Below are 18,048 nucleotides of genomic sequence, written 5' to 3'. Positions count from 1 at the left end.
AATTATTCCTGATGAAAACTGAAACATGTTAGCTTTTCCAGCCATATTTGTGACAAGCCTTTTGGAAAGGATAGCATAAATACTGTGGTTTCCCATGAATAGAAACTATGACATTTATAGCGTGTAAACAAGCAATTGTTACAATAATACAAATAATAAATAGTGATAATAATAAATGTCATTAACTCTCTTTTTCTGATAACCATCCCTTCAAGAACAACGACGACACAGAGATGAATAGACAAATTCAAGTATAATTCACAGAAGAGCAAAAACACAACTGGGAAAGCCAAGGACACATTGAAACTGAAGTCCAGTATTGCATCAAAAGAAAATAAATAGTATACTATGTCAGTGATAATCGGGAATCAAAACCACACATTGATAATGCAGCAATTGCAAAAAACTTGTTTTGTTGCAAGTTTGCTATGGGCACAGGAGGGCATGTTGAGATTACAATACACTATGTTGGGGTAAATGCACAACTGTCTTACTATATGTCCCCTAGTGGGCTACCCTGACCAGTGGCGCTAAACATTCACAGCTCACACTATATGGCCAGCATTTGATTACATGCTCTACCTTCTGTAAACCCATGACTGCTACAAATCAGATCTTGTAGCCAGGGCCAGATTAACTGTCCTGTGGGCCCAGGGCTAGTAGATTTTGTGGGAGCCCTATACATAAGTCTTTTTCCTAATTTAAAACAAAATGATCACAATTATGGCATTGAGGCTATTAACGCTATACTAAACTTGCCTTTTAATTAACATAAAGCTGTTCTGTGGTTACATTTCAGTTTTAAAACATGCAGAATATAGTTAAGTTAATTCAAAATAGCCTACTTCTTACCTTAGAACAGCTGTTATATTAGTTTCTTTCTGGGAGGGAGTTTGGATGCAGGAGGGGGCTCCAGGCTGAGGCAGAGTGTTGGGGTGCAGCGTGCAGGAGAGGGTGAGAGGTGTAGGCTCTGGGAGGGAGTTTGGTGCAGGAGGGGATTTTGACCTGGGGCAGGGGGTTGGGGTGCATGAAGGGGTGCAAGGTGCAGGCTCCGACTGGGAGGCACTTACCACAGGCAACTTCTAGCCAGCGGTGCAGCAGGGCTCAGGAAGGCTGCCTGCCTGCCTGCCATACCCCATGCTGCTCCCAGAAGCAGCCAGATGTGGGACATCTCTGCGCACCCCCGAGGGGAGGAGGACAGCATGTTTCTATATGTTGCCAGCGCCCGTAGGCACTGCCTCTGCAGCTCCCATTGGCTGGTTCCTGGCCAATGGGAGCTGTGGGGAAAGTGCTGGGGTTGGAGGCAGCATGTGGAGCAACCTCTTCCCCTTGCCACCAGGAGCCGCAGAGATGTGCCAGCAGCTGGCCATTTCTGGGAGCCGCATGCGGCCACAGCATGCAGGCAGCCTGCCTGAGCCCTGCTGCGCCAGGCCCCCCCCTAGCCTGAGGCCCTGGGCTGCAGCCCCTAAAGTCCTTGTGTTAATCTGTCCCTGCCTGTAGCCACTAGTTACTTTACCTTTTCCTAGAGTATCCGTTTGCCCACATGCAACCACCATATAGTTTCTTCTAAGAACTTGTTTACATGGGGCTGCTGAGGTCACCAAGCCTCATTGCCTCAGGAACTAAGAGTCCCCAAATCTCTCCTAATTTAGGTCATTAAAAAGGCCAAAGAGTTCATATTTTATGCTGCGAATCGTGTCAGAATAGGGCGGTTACAGTGATCTTTAAAGATACCACAAGTATTGTCATTTTTAATGTTTTTGTGCTGTAAGAGAAAGACTGTCATATTTGTTCAGTGCTGATGCAAACAGCTGCTAGAGGAAGCCATTTGCAGTGCACGACAAGTTTTATTAGTCCTACAAAATCGAGGAAACTATGCAACATGCTCTGGAGTGCCATCTATTGGCACTGTATTTATTATCTATTTATAGCTACGTAGATATAGTGCACGCCTATAATAATATTCTACCGAGAGCATGTAAACCAGAGGTTCTCAAACTAGGTGTCGTGACCCCACGAGGGGTTGTGAGGTTATTACATGGGGGGTTGCGAGCAGTCAGCCTCCACCCTCAAACCACACTTCACCTCCAGCATTTGTAATGGTGTTAAATATATAAGGGGGGTCACATTCAGAGCCTTGCTGCGTGAAAGGGGTCACCAATACCAAAGTTTGAGAATCACTGATGTAAAGTCGACCATTGGTGGAAGTGTCTATACCATGCTGTTAGTACAGATACTTACAAACTGCTCCGGCGGTGGGCCAACTCTTCTTCTTCTTGCTTCCTTCTGTGGGCCAACTCATCTTCTGCTTGTTTCCTTCGGTAGGCCACTTCTTCTTCTTCTAGTTTTCTTTTGTGTGCTGCCTGTTTGATTTGTTCTTCTCTTTCTTTCATCTCCATTTGTCGCCTGTGTTCAGCTTCTTTGATTTGTTCTTCGGCCTCGATTTTTGCCTTAGAAGTCATGGTTCCTGTTTTCTTGGGTTGGGGTGCCCTCCGGTGTTTATCTTCAGAACTGCAGGTACTCTGTTGCCTCCTGAAGTCTGCCTAGCAACAGTGCCTTTAGCTAATCTTCAATGTTAAGTAAACCTGAAAAACCACTTTATTTGCATTTATATAGTGCTGGTAATGACTGTCAATGGGAGTGCTATTGTGTGACAAAAGACTCTTAATAGCACCTTAATGGTTTCTTGCTTAACATGCAAGCCACAAACTGCCAGAGAGAGCAGAAAAAAAATTCTCTCTGGTTCCCTTTTAAAACCAAACTGTTTCTCTCTGCTAAAAAGCCCTTAGCAGAGAAAAGAAAAATATAATATTCCTACTGGCTTCTGGATTCTGTCTATATCCCCCCGCTGCCACTCATATCATAACCTTAGTCCCAGATTTGGACCTTAGCGTCCAAAATATGGGGGTTAGCATGAAAACCTCCAAGCTTAGTTACCAGCTTGGACCTGGTACTTGCTGCCACCACCCAAAAAATTAGAGTGTTTTGGGGCACTCTGGTCCCCCTGGAAAACCTTCCCTGGGGACCCCAAGACCCAAATCCCTTGAGTCTCACAACAAAGGGAAATAATCCTTTTTCCCTTCCCCCCTCCAGGTGCTCCTGGAGAGATACACAGACACAAGCTCTGTGAATCCAAACAGAGTGACTCCCCCTCTCCGTTCCCAGTCCTGGAAACAAAAAGTACTTTCCTCTTTACCCAGAGGGAATGCAAAATCAGGCTAGTAAATCCAACACACACAGATTTCCCCCCTGATTTCTTCCTCCCACCAATTCCCTGGTGAGTACAGACTCAATTTCCCTGAAGTAAAGAAAAACTCCAACAGGTCTTAAAAGAAAGCTTTATATAAACAGAAAGAAAAATACATACAAATGGTCTCTCTGTATTAAGGTGACACAATACAGGGTCAATTGCTTAAAAGAATATTGAATAAACAGCCTTATTCAAAAAGAATACAAATCAAAGCACTTCAGCACTTATATTCATGCAAATACCAAAGAAAAGAAACCATATAACTTACTATCTGATCTCTTTGTCCTTACACTTAGAAACAGAAGATTAGAAAACAGAACTACTTCTCCAAAGCTCAGAGAAAGCAGGCAGACAGAAAACAAAGACTCAGACACAAACTTCCCTCCACCCAGAGTTGAAAAAAATTCGGTTTCCTGATTGGTCCTCTGGTCAGGTGCTTCAGGTGAAAGAGACATTAACCCTTAGCTATCTGTTTATGACAGGGTCACCAATACCAAAGTTTGAGAATCACTGATGTAAAGTCGACCATTGGTGGAAGTGTCTATACCATGCTGTTAGTACAGATACTTACGAACTGCTCCATTGTGAATCCGAGCTGACATGCTCACTATGAGCCTTGCACACACTTCAGGTAGAATATGAGGTCCAACTTCTGAAGCAATTTCAACGCAGTGATATTACTGGTACTCATCTAGATCTTTTTGACTGCACAGGTTCTTCACTGAACTGATTCTGGGAATAAGTCCAAGCTTTGGAGTTTACAAAGAGAGGAAAGGGCATTCAGAAAACTACAGTTTACCGAACTCTGCTACTTCAACTCTGCACTTCATGACTGGAAACCCTGAGCTCAGCCATTGCTAGACGTTCCATTTTACTGTTCCAGCACCCAAATCCACATTTATTCTAAGGTTTTGGGAGTTGCCCTAGATTTTGAGATAAATGAGTCTCCATTATATATATCTAGAAAACCAAATTATGGTATGGCCTCAGAATGAGGTTTGTATGGAACTGCTGCTGAAGTCAGAGGTAGCTGCATTTGTGAATCTAAAGGCAGGATTTGGTCAACATTTGTACATCCATTTCTGAGAGAGAGAAAAGTAGTTTGAAGAATTGAAGTCCAAACTTGGTCATTCTCCCCCCTTCCCTTGCCCATCAAACTCAGTTTTACAAAGATTACCAGAGAAACTGATGCTAAAATATTTCAAAATTTTATCTGGAAATGAGCACAAACCAAATACCCACCTCCAAACTTCCTTGAAACTAGGGAAAAGTTTGGATATGAATTTCAAGTGTGACTCCCAGCTCTGCAACGAACCATTCCAAAACTCAAATGTGAACACTTCTGGGAAAATTCAGATCTAGATTTAGATCCAAACTCTGGGATCCATCTCTACACATATCCAAGATTTTCCATGAGGATCACTCATATTAGCTTAGATTTTTTAGAAAAGCTGTGCACAAAGACCTGTGTGCATTTACTCTACTAATGATTGCACTTCATCAGTAAATGAACAAATGATCAATTATACAACCAACTGACTAGTAGCATGTACAATTACTGTGTCCGGACATATAGTTATACTATTCAGACACAGAAATTAGTACACAAATATAAATCTGTATTTGAACATGAAAATATGTACACCCAATACAAATTAGTGTAACCACAAGCATGCTTTTCTGATTTTTTTTGCTAAAATTTGATTTTAAATGGTTAAAATAAGAATTCTAAAGGCTGTTCACAAAATATTTTGAATATACCTCTGTCAAGGAGCGTGAAAGAGGTATAAATATTATTAAAAGGAAGTATGTAACAGGATTACTTACTGAATCAATCAAGATGTATGATATAGTCTTTGGATCAGAGGCAGAAGGCTGTGATAAATAAACATCTACAAAATACTCTACTCCTGGGTCTAAGCAGACAGGAGTATGCAGAAGTGCAATTCTGTTTAGAAGGAATAAATACAGGAGTCAATGTTCCTTTATCAGAAAGTTCATAGGTATAAAGTATTTGCTTAAGAAAATATTTAAAAGATGTAAACAAAGATTTGGATAAGTCTTCTGTGTTCACATGCCTTATTATCAATGGGAGATACATACACATGGTCAGGAGAGACTAGATCCTGTGTGGGAGTTTGACATGGAAGAGTGTGCAACTGACTGGGGCTCCTATGTAGGACAATAATACAAATAATAAGTAATAATCTGTTTGGTGGCTTAATTTCATTGAAATAAGTGGCAACCATTTAGTCACTGTAATAATTCACTGTAGAGTGATTTTTAAGATGATGAAATTTTAAAAACATTCTATTTCTTGCTGGTATCCCAGTCCTGGATCTGCCATGAGCAATGTTCACCTGGTCATTCTGAGGATATTTGTGTAACTCGTTATTCACATTTGTGAACTTCCTACCATTCTTTGGCTGAGACATTAAACTCAAGTTGTTCCCTTCTGTTAGCTATGGAAGTGCAAGTTAAAAACCTTAAGGCAGTTCTGAAAATAGGAGAAGCCAAGGACATCCTTGGGGTCTCTTCGCCAATATTTCATCTCTTTAATGAGGTAGGTCCTAATGCTCAACATTGTGTCTGAGTTATTGGTCCCATAGCCAAAAGGGTCACTGTTAGGAGCTGGGCCTGCATTCCTTACTCAGGCAAACCTTTGACTTATGTGGAGTTTTGCCAGAGTCAGGACTGCTGCATCAGGCCCTCAGATTGCATCCTACTGCTTTCTGGTACTTTGGTGTAGCAGCAATTTGAAAGGCCACATGCCCTGTTCTAATTCTGAGTATATTCCATTCATATTCTCATGCATCTATCCCTTTGCTACAAAACATCTTTGAGAAGAGCATTTGAACACTGAATATTTAGAGTTGTAAAGAAGGTAACATCCTCACCTCTTTGTGGCTGGCAGAGCCAATGCGTGTGGCTCTTGCAGAAGTGCCTTGTTTCTGCAGCGATCACTTGTCAAAGCTCCAGAGGGGTTGACCGCAATACTTCCTATCCAGTCTTCTAAAGACTATACATTTTGGAAGAAAGTAGTGATAGTTTTCAAAAATACCTGACAAATTCTCTTTTTCTCACATGCATATCAACCTGCCAACGTTAATGAGAGCTGAGCTAAATGGTAACAGATTGCAGCAATAACCACCACGTTCCCTTTTTGTTCATTACATGATATTTTTTAGAATGTTCTTTACTGAAAAGTGCAAGAGAAGAACAATGGTTAGTATAATCCAAAGAAGTTAGAAATGGAGGGTCAGCCTTTGAACTGGTGTAAGTGGGTATAGTTCCAATAAAGTCAGTGGAGCTGTGCCCATTTACACCAGTTAAGAATATGTCCCAAGAGGTTATAATGTAGAGTTCAGCACATAAATTTGCTCAAATTGCTAGTAAGTAAAAATGAACTGAGATAACTTTGTAATGAGATTCTTAACATTCCAAATGAATTGTCTAACTCTTTACCTAGGAAAATTTATATCATAGCAGCACAATACAAAATCACAGATTCATCCAGAGCCGATTCTTGCACTCTTTTGCCTGATTTCAGAATGACAGGAGTGGATCTTTATGTAGATTAGTAAACTGCTTAAAGTAAAACAGTCATAACTGATAACCTGAATGGTGGTGTTACTATAAATATCTGAGAAGTGAAGGAAAAAAGGATGTTCTGCTGGGCCTTGTACAGATGAACAAATCACATGTGGTTTATAGGAATAATTGCCAATGGTTTAAACACATCTAAAATGATTATGCATTTTTCATGTGTCAGACGTGAGCACAAGACAAAGTCAGATCAGGGGGCATAGATCAGGAATTCTGGAGGGTGAGGTCTGCCTAGAAAATACTCCCCAGTTCTGGTTCTGTTTTGTTTTATGAATGACAATGGTATGTGGTCCAGGGGGATCATGTGGGGTCAGTGGTGTAAGTAGAATCCATTTCTGACCAGTACGGAGGGAGGTGCACCAGCTAAAGGGGACATGTGGCCTCCCCACGTGACTGTCCATGTGACTCTTCCTTGCTCTGCTCCCAACCTGGGGCCCCATACTCTCCCTGTTCCCTTCCCATGATCCATCGCGCATTACCTGGTGGGGGGCGGGAGGGCTCAGTCCTCCTCCTGCTGTGCCCGAGACTTCAGAACCACAGTGGGGAAAGGAGCAGAACATGGGGCGGCAGCTCCTCTGCTGCAGCTCTCTTGCCCCCAGCCCCTCCCCCTACCCTTCCACTAGGATGACCAGGTGTCCTGTTTTCAACCAGAACACCCAGTCAAAAAGGGATCCTGGCAGTTCCAGGCAGCACCGCTGACCAGGACGTTGACTGTCTGGTTGGCCGTGCCACGCAGCGGGGCTGGCAGGCTCCCTACTAATCTCTGTTCCGTGCGGCTACTGGGAAGCAGTCGGCATGTCTGGCTCCTAGGCTAAGGGGTGACCCAGGGGGTCTGCATGCTGCCCTGCCCTCCGCCCACAGGCACAGCTCCCACTGGCCAGGTCAGGGCAGGGGACGAACTAGCCTGACTTGTGAGCACGCAGCAGGCGGCTGTTGAGGGGTCATGGTGCCCGCCTCTCCCACTGCTGCCAGCCCTCTTCTCCTCCTCATGCTCCTCCTGTGGCTGGGCTCGAGCTGTGGTGCATGCCCTATGATGAACCATGGTCTGTTGCCACATTGCCGGCACCCATCTCCGAGTGCTGGGAATGGGGCTGCTGGAGGAGATGGGAAGAGAACGAGATGAACCTAGCATCCAGTCTGGCCCAGCAGGCTTGGAGAGTTGAGGGAAGGCTTGGCCCGGCAGCATCACAGCACCGCCTTCACCACAGCAGCACTGCCCCTAACCCCAGCCTGGGACAGTCCTCCTGAGTCCGCCGCTGGCCCCAGCAGCCCTGGATCTGGACAACTCCTCCCCCCGAGCCCTGCACCCCTATCACTGCATCCCTCCCTGTCCCAACCCCTCTGTACACCCATACCCCTCACTGTATCTCTTCCCAACTCCCCGCACCCCCATGTCCCTCACTGTATCCCTCCCCATCCCAGCCCAGCCCTATACCCCTTACAGTGCTCTCCCACCCATCCTTTCCACCTCCCAAGGTGCTACCCCATATCCCTCACCCCCACAGCCTTGCACCCTATTCACCTCCATACACTGCTGCACTCCCATTACATCCCTATACACTCCTGTGACCCCCACATCCTCCTGCACCTGTAGCCTTCTGCCTTCTCCCTCCCCCTGCATCCCCATCCACCCCACATACCCCTCCTCTTTCCTTCACTGCTCCCTCTCACCCCCACTCTGCTCTCATCCTTGGCCTCTTTCCCTCCCCGTCCTCTCTCCTCAAGGGAACACATGTGTGGGGGGGGGGGCGGAAGGGGAACCCATTGCTGCCCTCTCAGAAGGACAGTCACAGTGTGTGCTCCTACCTAGCATGTGCCGCCTGCCTGTGACAGCATATGCACTAACCAGCTGTGGTGCATGAGTGGGTCTGGTAACCAGACCCTTGTCCTAGTGCTAGGTTGGTTATCAGAGCCTGTTGATGCATAATTACTTCCCCTCTACAGGCCACTATGAAGCACATGGCAGATTTTTGGCCCTATATATTCTATTTATGGGACAAAAATATGATAGCATAAGGCTAATAGTTTTGCTCCAAACCTTTGTAGAAATCAGCCCCATTTGAAAACAGATGTCTCAGTCCAAAACTCCTGTCATATTGCTGCTCTGGAACAGCATCTCTTAGGAAAGTATTAAAATGGTGAATTAAAAGTCTGAATTCAAACATCTCAGGTTCATAACGAAGAGCGATATCAAAGTCCATTGCAAAGGGAATGTTGCTGATAGTAAATCTTAACCCAGCGCCATTCAGGACACGGGCAAAGCCAGGACCTGTCCATGTGACAGGTTTGCCAGGGGTGGGCTCCCTGAAAACAATATCCAGAGTAGAGTTCCTCTCAGACTGAACCCCACCCTGCAAGGAGATAGTGACATTGTGAACAACAAATACAGGAAAAAGATAGGTGCTTCGGTTGTGCAGAGTCCTAGTTTCTGCAACTAGTCAGCACCATTTTGTAAATACGCTGAAGATCTGGTCTGCTAAAAAAACTCATATATATAAATTAATGTTATAGTCACACCCAGAAAACCTCTCTTACTCGTTGTCTGGGGATTGTGGGAGCTTCTGGAAGTGAGGCTGTGTCTGTTACGTGCTTTGTGCTCTAGCTGGGTTTCTGTTAGTCTGCTTGGTTTTGTTTTGTTTTGTTACTTTCTGTTTCTTTGTTTCAGGGGTGTTGTTGGTTCCTCCCCTTTTTTCCTTGGGGTGAGTGGGTGGTTTTCTCCATGGGGTTCACTTCAGATGGGTTTAGTGGTTTGATCTGCAAGCATGGGGTTCGGGGTGTGCCTGCTGTCTCCTGCACTGCAGAGGTTGTGTTGCTGAGCATTTGGTACGGTAATTGGCTGTGCTAATATAAAAACTGTCTCTTGAATGAGCAAATCTATAGTGACTTCCCTGGCCCAGGAGCAGTTTGTGAATCGTTTGGTACAGTAGGGACTCTGGGTCAAGGAGTCTTTTCTTCAAGTATTTCCTTTGTTTACTCCTGCTAATAAAAGTAGTTTTTTCCAATGTCCCCCTTTCCTTCACAATGAGACAATGGTATCTGCTTGCTCCCACCATGGGAAGATAGTTTCTGCTGTTAGGATGATTCTGTTACACTCAGGACCGGTGCTAGAGCTTTTCGTGCCTTAGGCACACGGCCATTTCGCTGCCCTGCGTGCCACTCCCGCTGCTCCGGTGGAGCTGCCGCAGCCATTTCTGCAGAAGGTCCGTTGGTCCACGGCTCCGGTGGAGCTGCCGCAGCTGTGCCTGCGGGAGGTCCACCAGAGCCATGCGAGACCAGCGGACCGTCCGCAGGAATGCCTGCGGCAGCTCCACCAGAGCCGCGGACCAACGGACCCTCCGCAGGCACGACTGCGGCAGCTCCACCGGAGCCGCCTGCCGCCCCTCCCCCACAAAATGCCGCCCCCCGAAAATCCTGGCGCCCTAGGCGATTGCCTAGTTCACCTCAATGGAAGCGCTGGCCCTGGTTACACTGCAAGAACCTAGATGTGGGATATGTTGTGTCATTCTGCCACCAGTTTTACATGGTTCAAAATAATCTGGAACAGCCCTTGAACCTAGTTTTAATGCACCACATAGATTATACAATCCTTGCTACCTCTGAAAACATGAAATGTTTCTAGTCTGGTAACCCTGGTCATTTGAGGGGTTCCTGCCCATGCACTACTGGATATCGTATCCTTGGAGAGAATGTGGAACCCCAGGATAATGAGCAGGGGGCTTCAACATCAAGGGACCAGCAGGAAACAGACCCTGCATCTGCACTACCAGATTCTATTCCTCTCTCACTGTAAGTGGACTGCATTGTCCAGGGAGCAGCACCCCCCCAAGGACATCTTTGTTGTGCCCCCATCATTTGTGCAAGGACAGAAGTGAGTCCTGGAGGAGCAATTCCCTGCAGAGGAAGCAGAGACTTGCTCTAGAGATGAGGATGAAGAACAAACCAATCAGATGGATTTATGGAGAATTATTTCTAAAAGGTCTAAGACTTTGGAAGCCCCTGAGCTACTGGCAGTGGCTGGAGATGGAGCTGTGTGCCCTGAGAAGGAGGATAGCCTTGCACTGGGAGGGAGAGCCATGCTTGAACCTCTCAATGAGATACTGTCTTCCCTTGGCACGGTGAGTCCTCAAGACCCCACTCCTGCACTGTTGCACTTATGGGTCCCAGCCTAAGGCTGCACTGCCTACCATTCATAGAATATCAGGGTTGGAAGGGACCTCAGGAGGTCATCTAGTCCAACCCCCTGCTCAAAGCAGGACCAATTCCCAATTAAATCATCCCAGCCAGGGCTTTGTCAAGCCTGACCTTAAAAACCTCTAAGGAAGGAGAGGCTTAGAAGGAGATTCCACCATCTCCCTAGGTAACCCATTCCAGTGCTTCACCACTCTCTGAGTGAAAACGTTTTCCTAATATTCAACCTAAATCTCCCCCACTGCAACTTGAGACCATTACTCCTTGTTCTGTCATCAGGTACCATTGAGAACAGTCTAGATCCATCCTCTCTGGAACCCCCTTTCAGATAGTTGAAAGCAGCTATCAAATCCCCCCTCATTCTTCTCTTCTGCAGACTAAACAATCTCAGTTCCCTCAGCCTCTCCTCATAAATCATGTGCTCCAGCCCCCTAATCATTTTTGTTGCCCTCTGCTGGACTCTTTCCAAGTTTTCCACATCCTTCTTGTAGTGTGGGGCCCAAAAGTGGACACAGTACTCCAGATGAGGCCTCACCAATGTCAAATAGAGGGGAATGATCACATCCCTCGATCTGCTGGCAATGCCCCTACTTATACAGCCCAAAATGCCGTTAGCCTTCTTGGCAACAAGGACACACTGTTGACTCATATTCAGCTTCTCGTCCACTGTAACCCCTAGGTCCTTTTCTGCAGAACTGCTGCCTACCCACTTGGTCCCTAATCTGTAGCAATGCATTGGATTCTTCCATTCTAAGTGCAGGACTCGGCACTTGTCCTTGTTGAACCTCATCAGGTTTCTTTTGACCCAGTTCTCTAATTTGTCTAGGTCCCTCTGTATCCTATCCCTACCCTCCAGCGTATCTACCACTCCTCCAAGTTTAGTGTCATCTGCATACTTGCTGAGAGTGCAGTCCACACCATCCTCCAGATCATTAATGAAGATATTGAACAAAACCGGGCCCAGGACCAACCCTTGGGGCACTCCACTTGAAACCGGCTGCCAACTAGACATGGAGCCGTTGATCACTACCCGTTGAGCCCGACGATCTAGCCAGCTTTCTATCCACCTTATAGTCCAATCATCCAGCCCATACTTCTTTAACTTGCTGGCAAGAATACTGTGGGAGACAGTATCAAAAGCTTTGCTAAAGTCAAGGAATAACACATTCATTGCTTTTCCCTCATCCACAGAGCCAGTTATCTCCTCATAGAAGGCAATTAGGTTAGTCAGGCATGACTTGCTCTTGGTGAATCCATGCTGACTGTTCCTGATCACTTTCCTCTCCTCTAAGTGCTTCAGAATTGATTCCTTGAGGACCTGCTCCATGATTTTTCCAGGGACTGAAGTGAGGCTGATGGGTCTGTAGTTCCCCGGATCCTCCTCCTTCCCTTTTGTAAAGATGGGCACTACAGTAGCCTTTTTCCAGTCATCCGGGACCTCGCCCATTCGCCATGCGTTTTCAAAGATAATGGCCAATGGCTCTGCAATCACATCTGCCAACTCCTTTAGCACCCGTGGATGCGGCGCATCCGTCCCCATGGACTTGAGCTCGTCCAGTTTTTCTAAATAGTCCCGAACCACTTCTTTCTCCACAGAGGGCTGGTCACTTTCTCCCCATACTGTGCTGCCCAGTGCAGCAGTCTGGGAGCTGACCTTGTTTGTGAAGACAGAGGCAAAAAAATCATTGAGTGCGTTAGCTTTTTCCACATCCTTTCTCACTAGGTTGCCTCCCTTATTCAGTAAGGAGCCCACACTTTCCTTGACTTTCTTCTTGTTGCTAACATACCTGAAGAAACCCTTCTTTTTACTCTTAACATCTCTTGCTAGCTGCAACTCCAAGTGTGATTTGGCCTTCCTGATTTCTCTTCTGCACGCCTGAGGAATATTTGGGGCAATAGATATGCCAGCTACTCCCACTGAATTTTTTTTTCCTGCATGAATGATATGAATGTTCCAGTTGTGGCTCAGTGTTCTTCTGAGCTGGTTGAATCTGAGGAAGATGAAGAGGACAATGATGATCTCTGACTTCTCACTGGTTCCAGATGTCCCAGTCAGTCAGCTACATAAGAAGGGTGGTACAGCGAGAAGAAGATTTGTGACTTTTTGCATAGCACTAAAGGGAAGCAGTGAGTTGAGGTTGGGGCTCATATTCCTGATTTACAGTGCTTTGTTCACTCAGCCGCCTTTGTCTTGAGAGATGCCTTGGTTGATTGCTGGAAACTTTTCTGTCTCAAAAAGTTGTTGAGTAAAGTGAGGAAGCATGCAGGGGTTGTGACTTTCAGTGACCTCAGTGACTTCAGCCTGTTGTGGTCAGGAGCTGCAGGATCCCTCACATCCAGTGGGAGCAGGAAGCTGTGGGGTACCCCGGGAGCCTCTGGAGGCCCCTGTAGTTCTCAGCTGTGGTGGGAAGTGGGGGAATCCCCAAACCCCCAGCTTCCGCAGGTGGCAGGGGAACTCCCAAGCCCCCAGCTGCTGCGGATGGCAGGGGAACCCTCAAGCCCTCAGTTGCCATGGACAGCAGGCGAACCCCCAAGCCCCAGCTGGCAGAGAACCCCTGGCTGCTGACAGGGCAGATACTGAGCCCCCATCCACTGCGGGCAGTGGGGGAATCCCTGAGCCCCCAGAAGAGGACCCCCAAGTCCCCGGCCACCATGGGTGGCAGGGAAATCTGAGCCCTCGGCCACTGGTGGAGGAACCCCCCAGCTCCTGGCCAGGGAATTCTGCAGCTCCCAGCTGTGGCAGGGGAACCTCCGCAGCTCCCAGCCCACTACTGCTGGGGGTACTCTGCAGCTCTCAGCTCCCATGGACAGCAGTTGACCCCCAAAGCTGAAGGTGGCAGGGGTACGCTTTAGCCCCCAGCTGCTGCAAGCAGCTCCCAGCCCCAGCTTCAGGCAGTGTGGGGACCTGCAGATCCCCATTTTGTCAGGTATATTTTTAATAGAAGTCACAGATAGGTCACAGCTTCCGTGAATTTTTTTTGTTTTTGCCCGTGACCTGTCCGTGACTTTTACTAAAAATATCCATGACAAAATCTTAGCCTTAATGATGATGCTTTAATGATCCATATTTAATCTTCACTTAATGTTTAATGTGGTTTGCTTTATTTTATTCATGCCTTTTTGCTTATACATTGCAATTTTATAACATTTTAAAATACGTTTAATCTAATTTTATGTGAATAAAGGTGTCATCTCTCTCTTCATCCCTTTCTTTCTCTGTTTTCTATATATAACTATAATCTATTTTAAAATATGTTTAATAGACTGTTTTAGCCTGTTTACTCACAGACACATTTTTCTGAGCAGTCTATAATCCATGACTGCAGATGTTTATAACTGGAAAGCTGACAATGGCTTAAATTGCAATGACACTAATAGGTATGATGCAGGTATCCATGTAAGTCTCAGAAGTTGAAAATGAGCCCCTTTCCTTGTCACATTTTTCTTTCTAAATAAATCTCTGAATTTAAGCCTACAGCTTGCCCACTAAACATGGCAAAATAAGCCTGTGTGTGTGTGTGTGTGTGTGTGTGTGTGTGTGTGTGTGTGTGTGTGTGTGTGTGTGTGTGTGTGTGTGTGTAAGAGAGAGAATTATAAAATATCCAGCCCAATTGTATATGAACAACTGAATTAATGTATCAATGAATTAATGTATTCCATTTGCATAAGGATTCTTATACACAGACCTGTAAATTCCAATTTCATAGTCACCAGTGGTTTTACCCATTCCCTAAACCAAAACTCTTGTTGCAATATTAAACATTAGCAGCATTTGTTGCAAGTCTTTGTTGAACGATTACTGTAGTATCAGTTTACCTGTTCCATCCCCTGTTTTCTTATGCTTTGTTTCTTGCTCTTGTTTAATACAATATTTCCATTTTCAATGGTGAAATCATATCCTTGCTGCTGATAATAGATATCACACTGTGGTAAAGCTTTTGGTTTAACCTGAAAAGCAAAAATGGATCATTTATGTGACAGCGCAGTTTGAACAACCTTTAAGCATATGTGGCTACTTAAAATTAAAATCCAAACAATAGGCTATAATCCCTCTTGGAGTAAATGGGTGCAGCTCCAAGAATGTGGCCTAATAAGTGTTGAAAATGTCTCTCTTTCACAATGCATATGTCTTCACTACAAAAAAAACCCTTGAATTAGCTAACTTGGGTTGAAACAGCTGTGAAGACACAGGACCTCAGCTTTTAATTTGGGTTAGCAGTTCAAGTTCAACCCCAGAGTCCCCCTTGAGTTGCTAACATGAGTTAAAAGCAGAGTTGCCATGTCGTCACTGCTGTGTAACCCTAGTTAACTTACTTGAGTTAAGAACACACTTTTATCTGCAGTGAAGACATAACCACCGTTCCAACTAGCTTTTATTGCCACATAGACAATTGACATTCCACACTCTGTCCCAGAAATCTGTTTTCTATTTCATTACTGGAACATAGGTTGATTACTGCTTGTGATTATATCTGATTATTTTCAGATATGCCAAGCAAATAAATAAATTTTTATTATCCCCTGCTTGCGGCTTCTCAAGGACGCATAAGAAAAGAAACATTTGTAGAAATCTTGGCGGATGAAGAGAAGACATTCCAGTAGAACCAAAGCTCGCATTATGGATGCACAACAGCAATGTCTAAATTAAGAAACTATTTTAAATCAATAAAAGACATATGGACTGGCTCAATTATGTGAACTTCTGAAGAATCTGGACTAAGTTCAGAGTCAGTGTATGCAGTGATGTAAGTGAGTCTTAACAAATCTATTAGAGCTGGTGACATTGCACCTCGTAATGCTTTATAGAAATATGCTTATGAGTGTAAATATGACATAATTGGAATAGGTTTTATGCTAGATATGCCATGTAACATAACTTTGCCAAGGTTATGATCTACTGCATGTATTTATCCTATTAGTATGCATGTATCATTTTTATATCTGAAGTTATGAGCATTGGCTCTATGCGTGTATTTAAAGTGTTTGATGTAGAAAGCACCTAAGGCAGACTTGGTCGACATAGTGTGAAGGGGTTATTCAAGTAATTGGGAGCACGAGGCTAACAATGGACCTTGACAGATGTCAATCCACATCTGAGCTTTCCTGGGAACAATTGGGTTAACATGTGGGCAATGGCTCGGACTGCAGAGAATTGAGTCAGGGATCGGTTTTGGGACCAATCTTATTTAATCTTTTTATTACTGACCTTGGCGCAAAAAGTGAGAGTATGCTAATAAAGTTTGTGGATGCCACAAAGCTGGGAGGTATTGCCAATACAGAGAAGGACCGGGATATCATACAGGAAGATCTGGATGACCTTATAAACTGGAGTAATAGTAATAGGATGAAATGTAATAGTGAAAAGTGCAAGGTCATGCATTTAGGGATTAATAACAAGAATTTTTCTATAAACTGGGGATGCATCAGTTGGAAGAAACAGAGGAGGAAAAGGACCTTGGAGTATTGGTTGATCACAGGATGACTATGAGCTGCCAATGTGACATGGCCATGAAAAAAAGCTAATGTGGTCTTGGGATGCATCAGGTGAGGTATTTCCAGTAGAGATAAGGAGGTGTTAGTACTATTATACAAGGCACTGGTGAGACCTCATCTGGAATACTTTGTGTAGTTCTGGTCTCCCATGTTTAAGAAGGATGAATTCAAACTGGAACACGTACAGAGAAGGGCTACCAGGATGATCCAAGGAATGTAAAACCTATCTTATGAAAGGAGACTCAAAGAGCTTGGCTTGTTTAAGGCTGAGGGGAGATATGATTGCTTCTATAAATATATCAGAAGAATAAATACCAGGAAGGGAGAGGAATTATTTATGCTCTGTACCAATGTGGACACAAGAAATAATGGATATAAACTGGTCATCAGGAAGTTTAGACTTGAAATTAGATGAAGGTTTCTAACCATCAGAGGAGTGAAGTTCCAAGGGGAGTAGTGGAGGCAAAAACATATCTGGCTTCAAGACTAAGCTTGATAAGTTTATGGAGGGGATGATATGATGGGATAGCCTAATTTTGGCAATTAATTGATCTTTGACTATTAGCGGTAAATATTTCCAATGGCCTGTGATGGGATGTTAGATGGTGTGGGATCTGAGTTACTACAGAGAATTCTTTCCTGGATGTCTGGCTGGTGAGTCTTGCCCACATGTTCAAGGTTTAACTGATCACCATATTTGGGGTCGGGAAGGAATTTTCCTCCAGGGCAGATTGGCAGAGGCCCTGGGTTTTTTTTGTCTTCCTCTGCAGCATGGGGCACAGGTCACTTGCTGGAGGATTCTCTGCACTTTGAAGTGTTTAAACCATGATTTAAGGACTTCAATAGCTCAGACATAGGTTTGGGGTTTATTACAGGAGTGGGTGGGTGAGATTCTGTGGCCTGTGTTGTGCAGGAGGTTAGACTAGATGATCATAATGGTCCCTTCTGACCTTGAGGTCTATGACTCTATGAGTCATGCATGAATATGTGATTTGCCCATGTGACTCCAAAACTCCATCTTGTAGCTGTAATTCTACACAGGGGAAGAGAGGGGTTTCCATCTACAAGAGAGACTATATAAGGCCCTAGAAAACCCCTCCATATTGTTTTCAGCTGGCTCAAGAGATAGCCTCTTCACCCCAAAAAGATGCCTGAAAGAAACTGGAACAAAGGACAGTAACTACAGGGGTGTGAGTGATTGCTGGACCCAGATTAGGAGGAAGTCTAGTCTGTTAAAGAAGTTTATTGAAACATCTCTGAGGGTAAAATTTACCTGCATTTAGTTTCTTACTGTATTAGACTTAGACTTGAGTGTTTTATTTTATTTCGCTTGGTAATTCACTTTGTTCTATCTGTTATTACTTGGAACCACTTAAATCCTACTTTTTATGTTTAATAAAATCACTTTTTACTTATTAATTAACCTAGCACAAGTAATTAATTCCTGGGGGAGAAAACAGCTGTGCATATCTCTCTATCAGTATTATAGAGGGCAAAAAAATTATGAGTTT

General features: G+C 44.7%; 1 protein-coding gene across 1 annotated transcript in view; it reads right to left on the bottom strand.

Annotated features, from left to right (window-relative positions):
* The window catches only part of LAMB4 (laminin subunit beta 4), a 91,365-nt gene that overhangs the window by 36,027 nt on the left and 37,290 nt on the right, over positions 1–18,048 (bottom strand). Inside the window, 5 exon segments of the mRNA XM_030554265.1 lie at positions 3,822–3,999; positions 5,078–5,198; positions 6,148–6,271; positions 9,024–9,207; positions 14,861–14,992. Of these exon segments, the coding sequence (XP_030410125.1) occupies positions 3,822–3,999; positions 5,078–5,198; positions 6,148–6,271; positions 9,024–9,207; positions 14,861–14,992 (739 nt within the window).

This window comes from Gopherus evgoodei, chromosome 1, assembly GCF_007399415.2.
Source record: "Gopherus evgoodei ecotype Sinaloan lineage chromosome 1, rGopEvg1_v1.p, whole genome shotgun sequence".
NCBI classification, from domain to species: domain Eukaryota; kingdom Metazoa; phylum Chordata; order Testudines; family Testudinidae; genus Gopherus; species Gopherus evgoodei.
The sequence above is the reverse complement of the archived record's forward strand: the minus strand, read 5'-3'. Positions and strand labels throughout refer to the sequence as shown.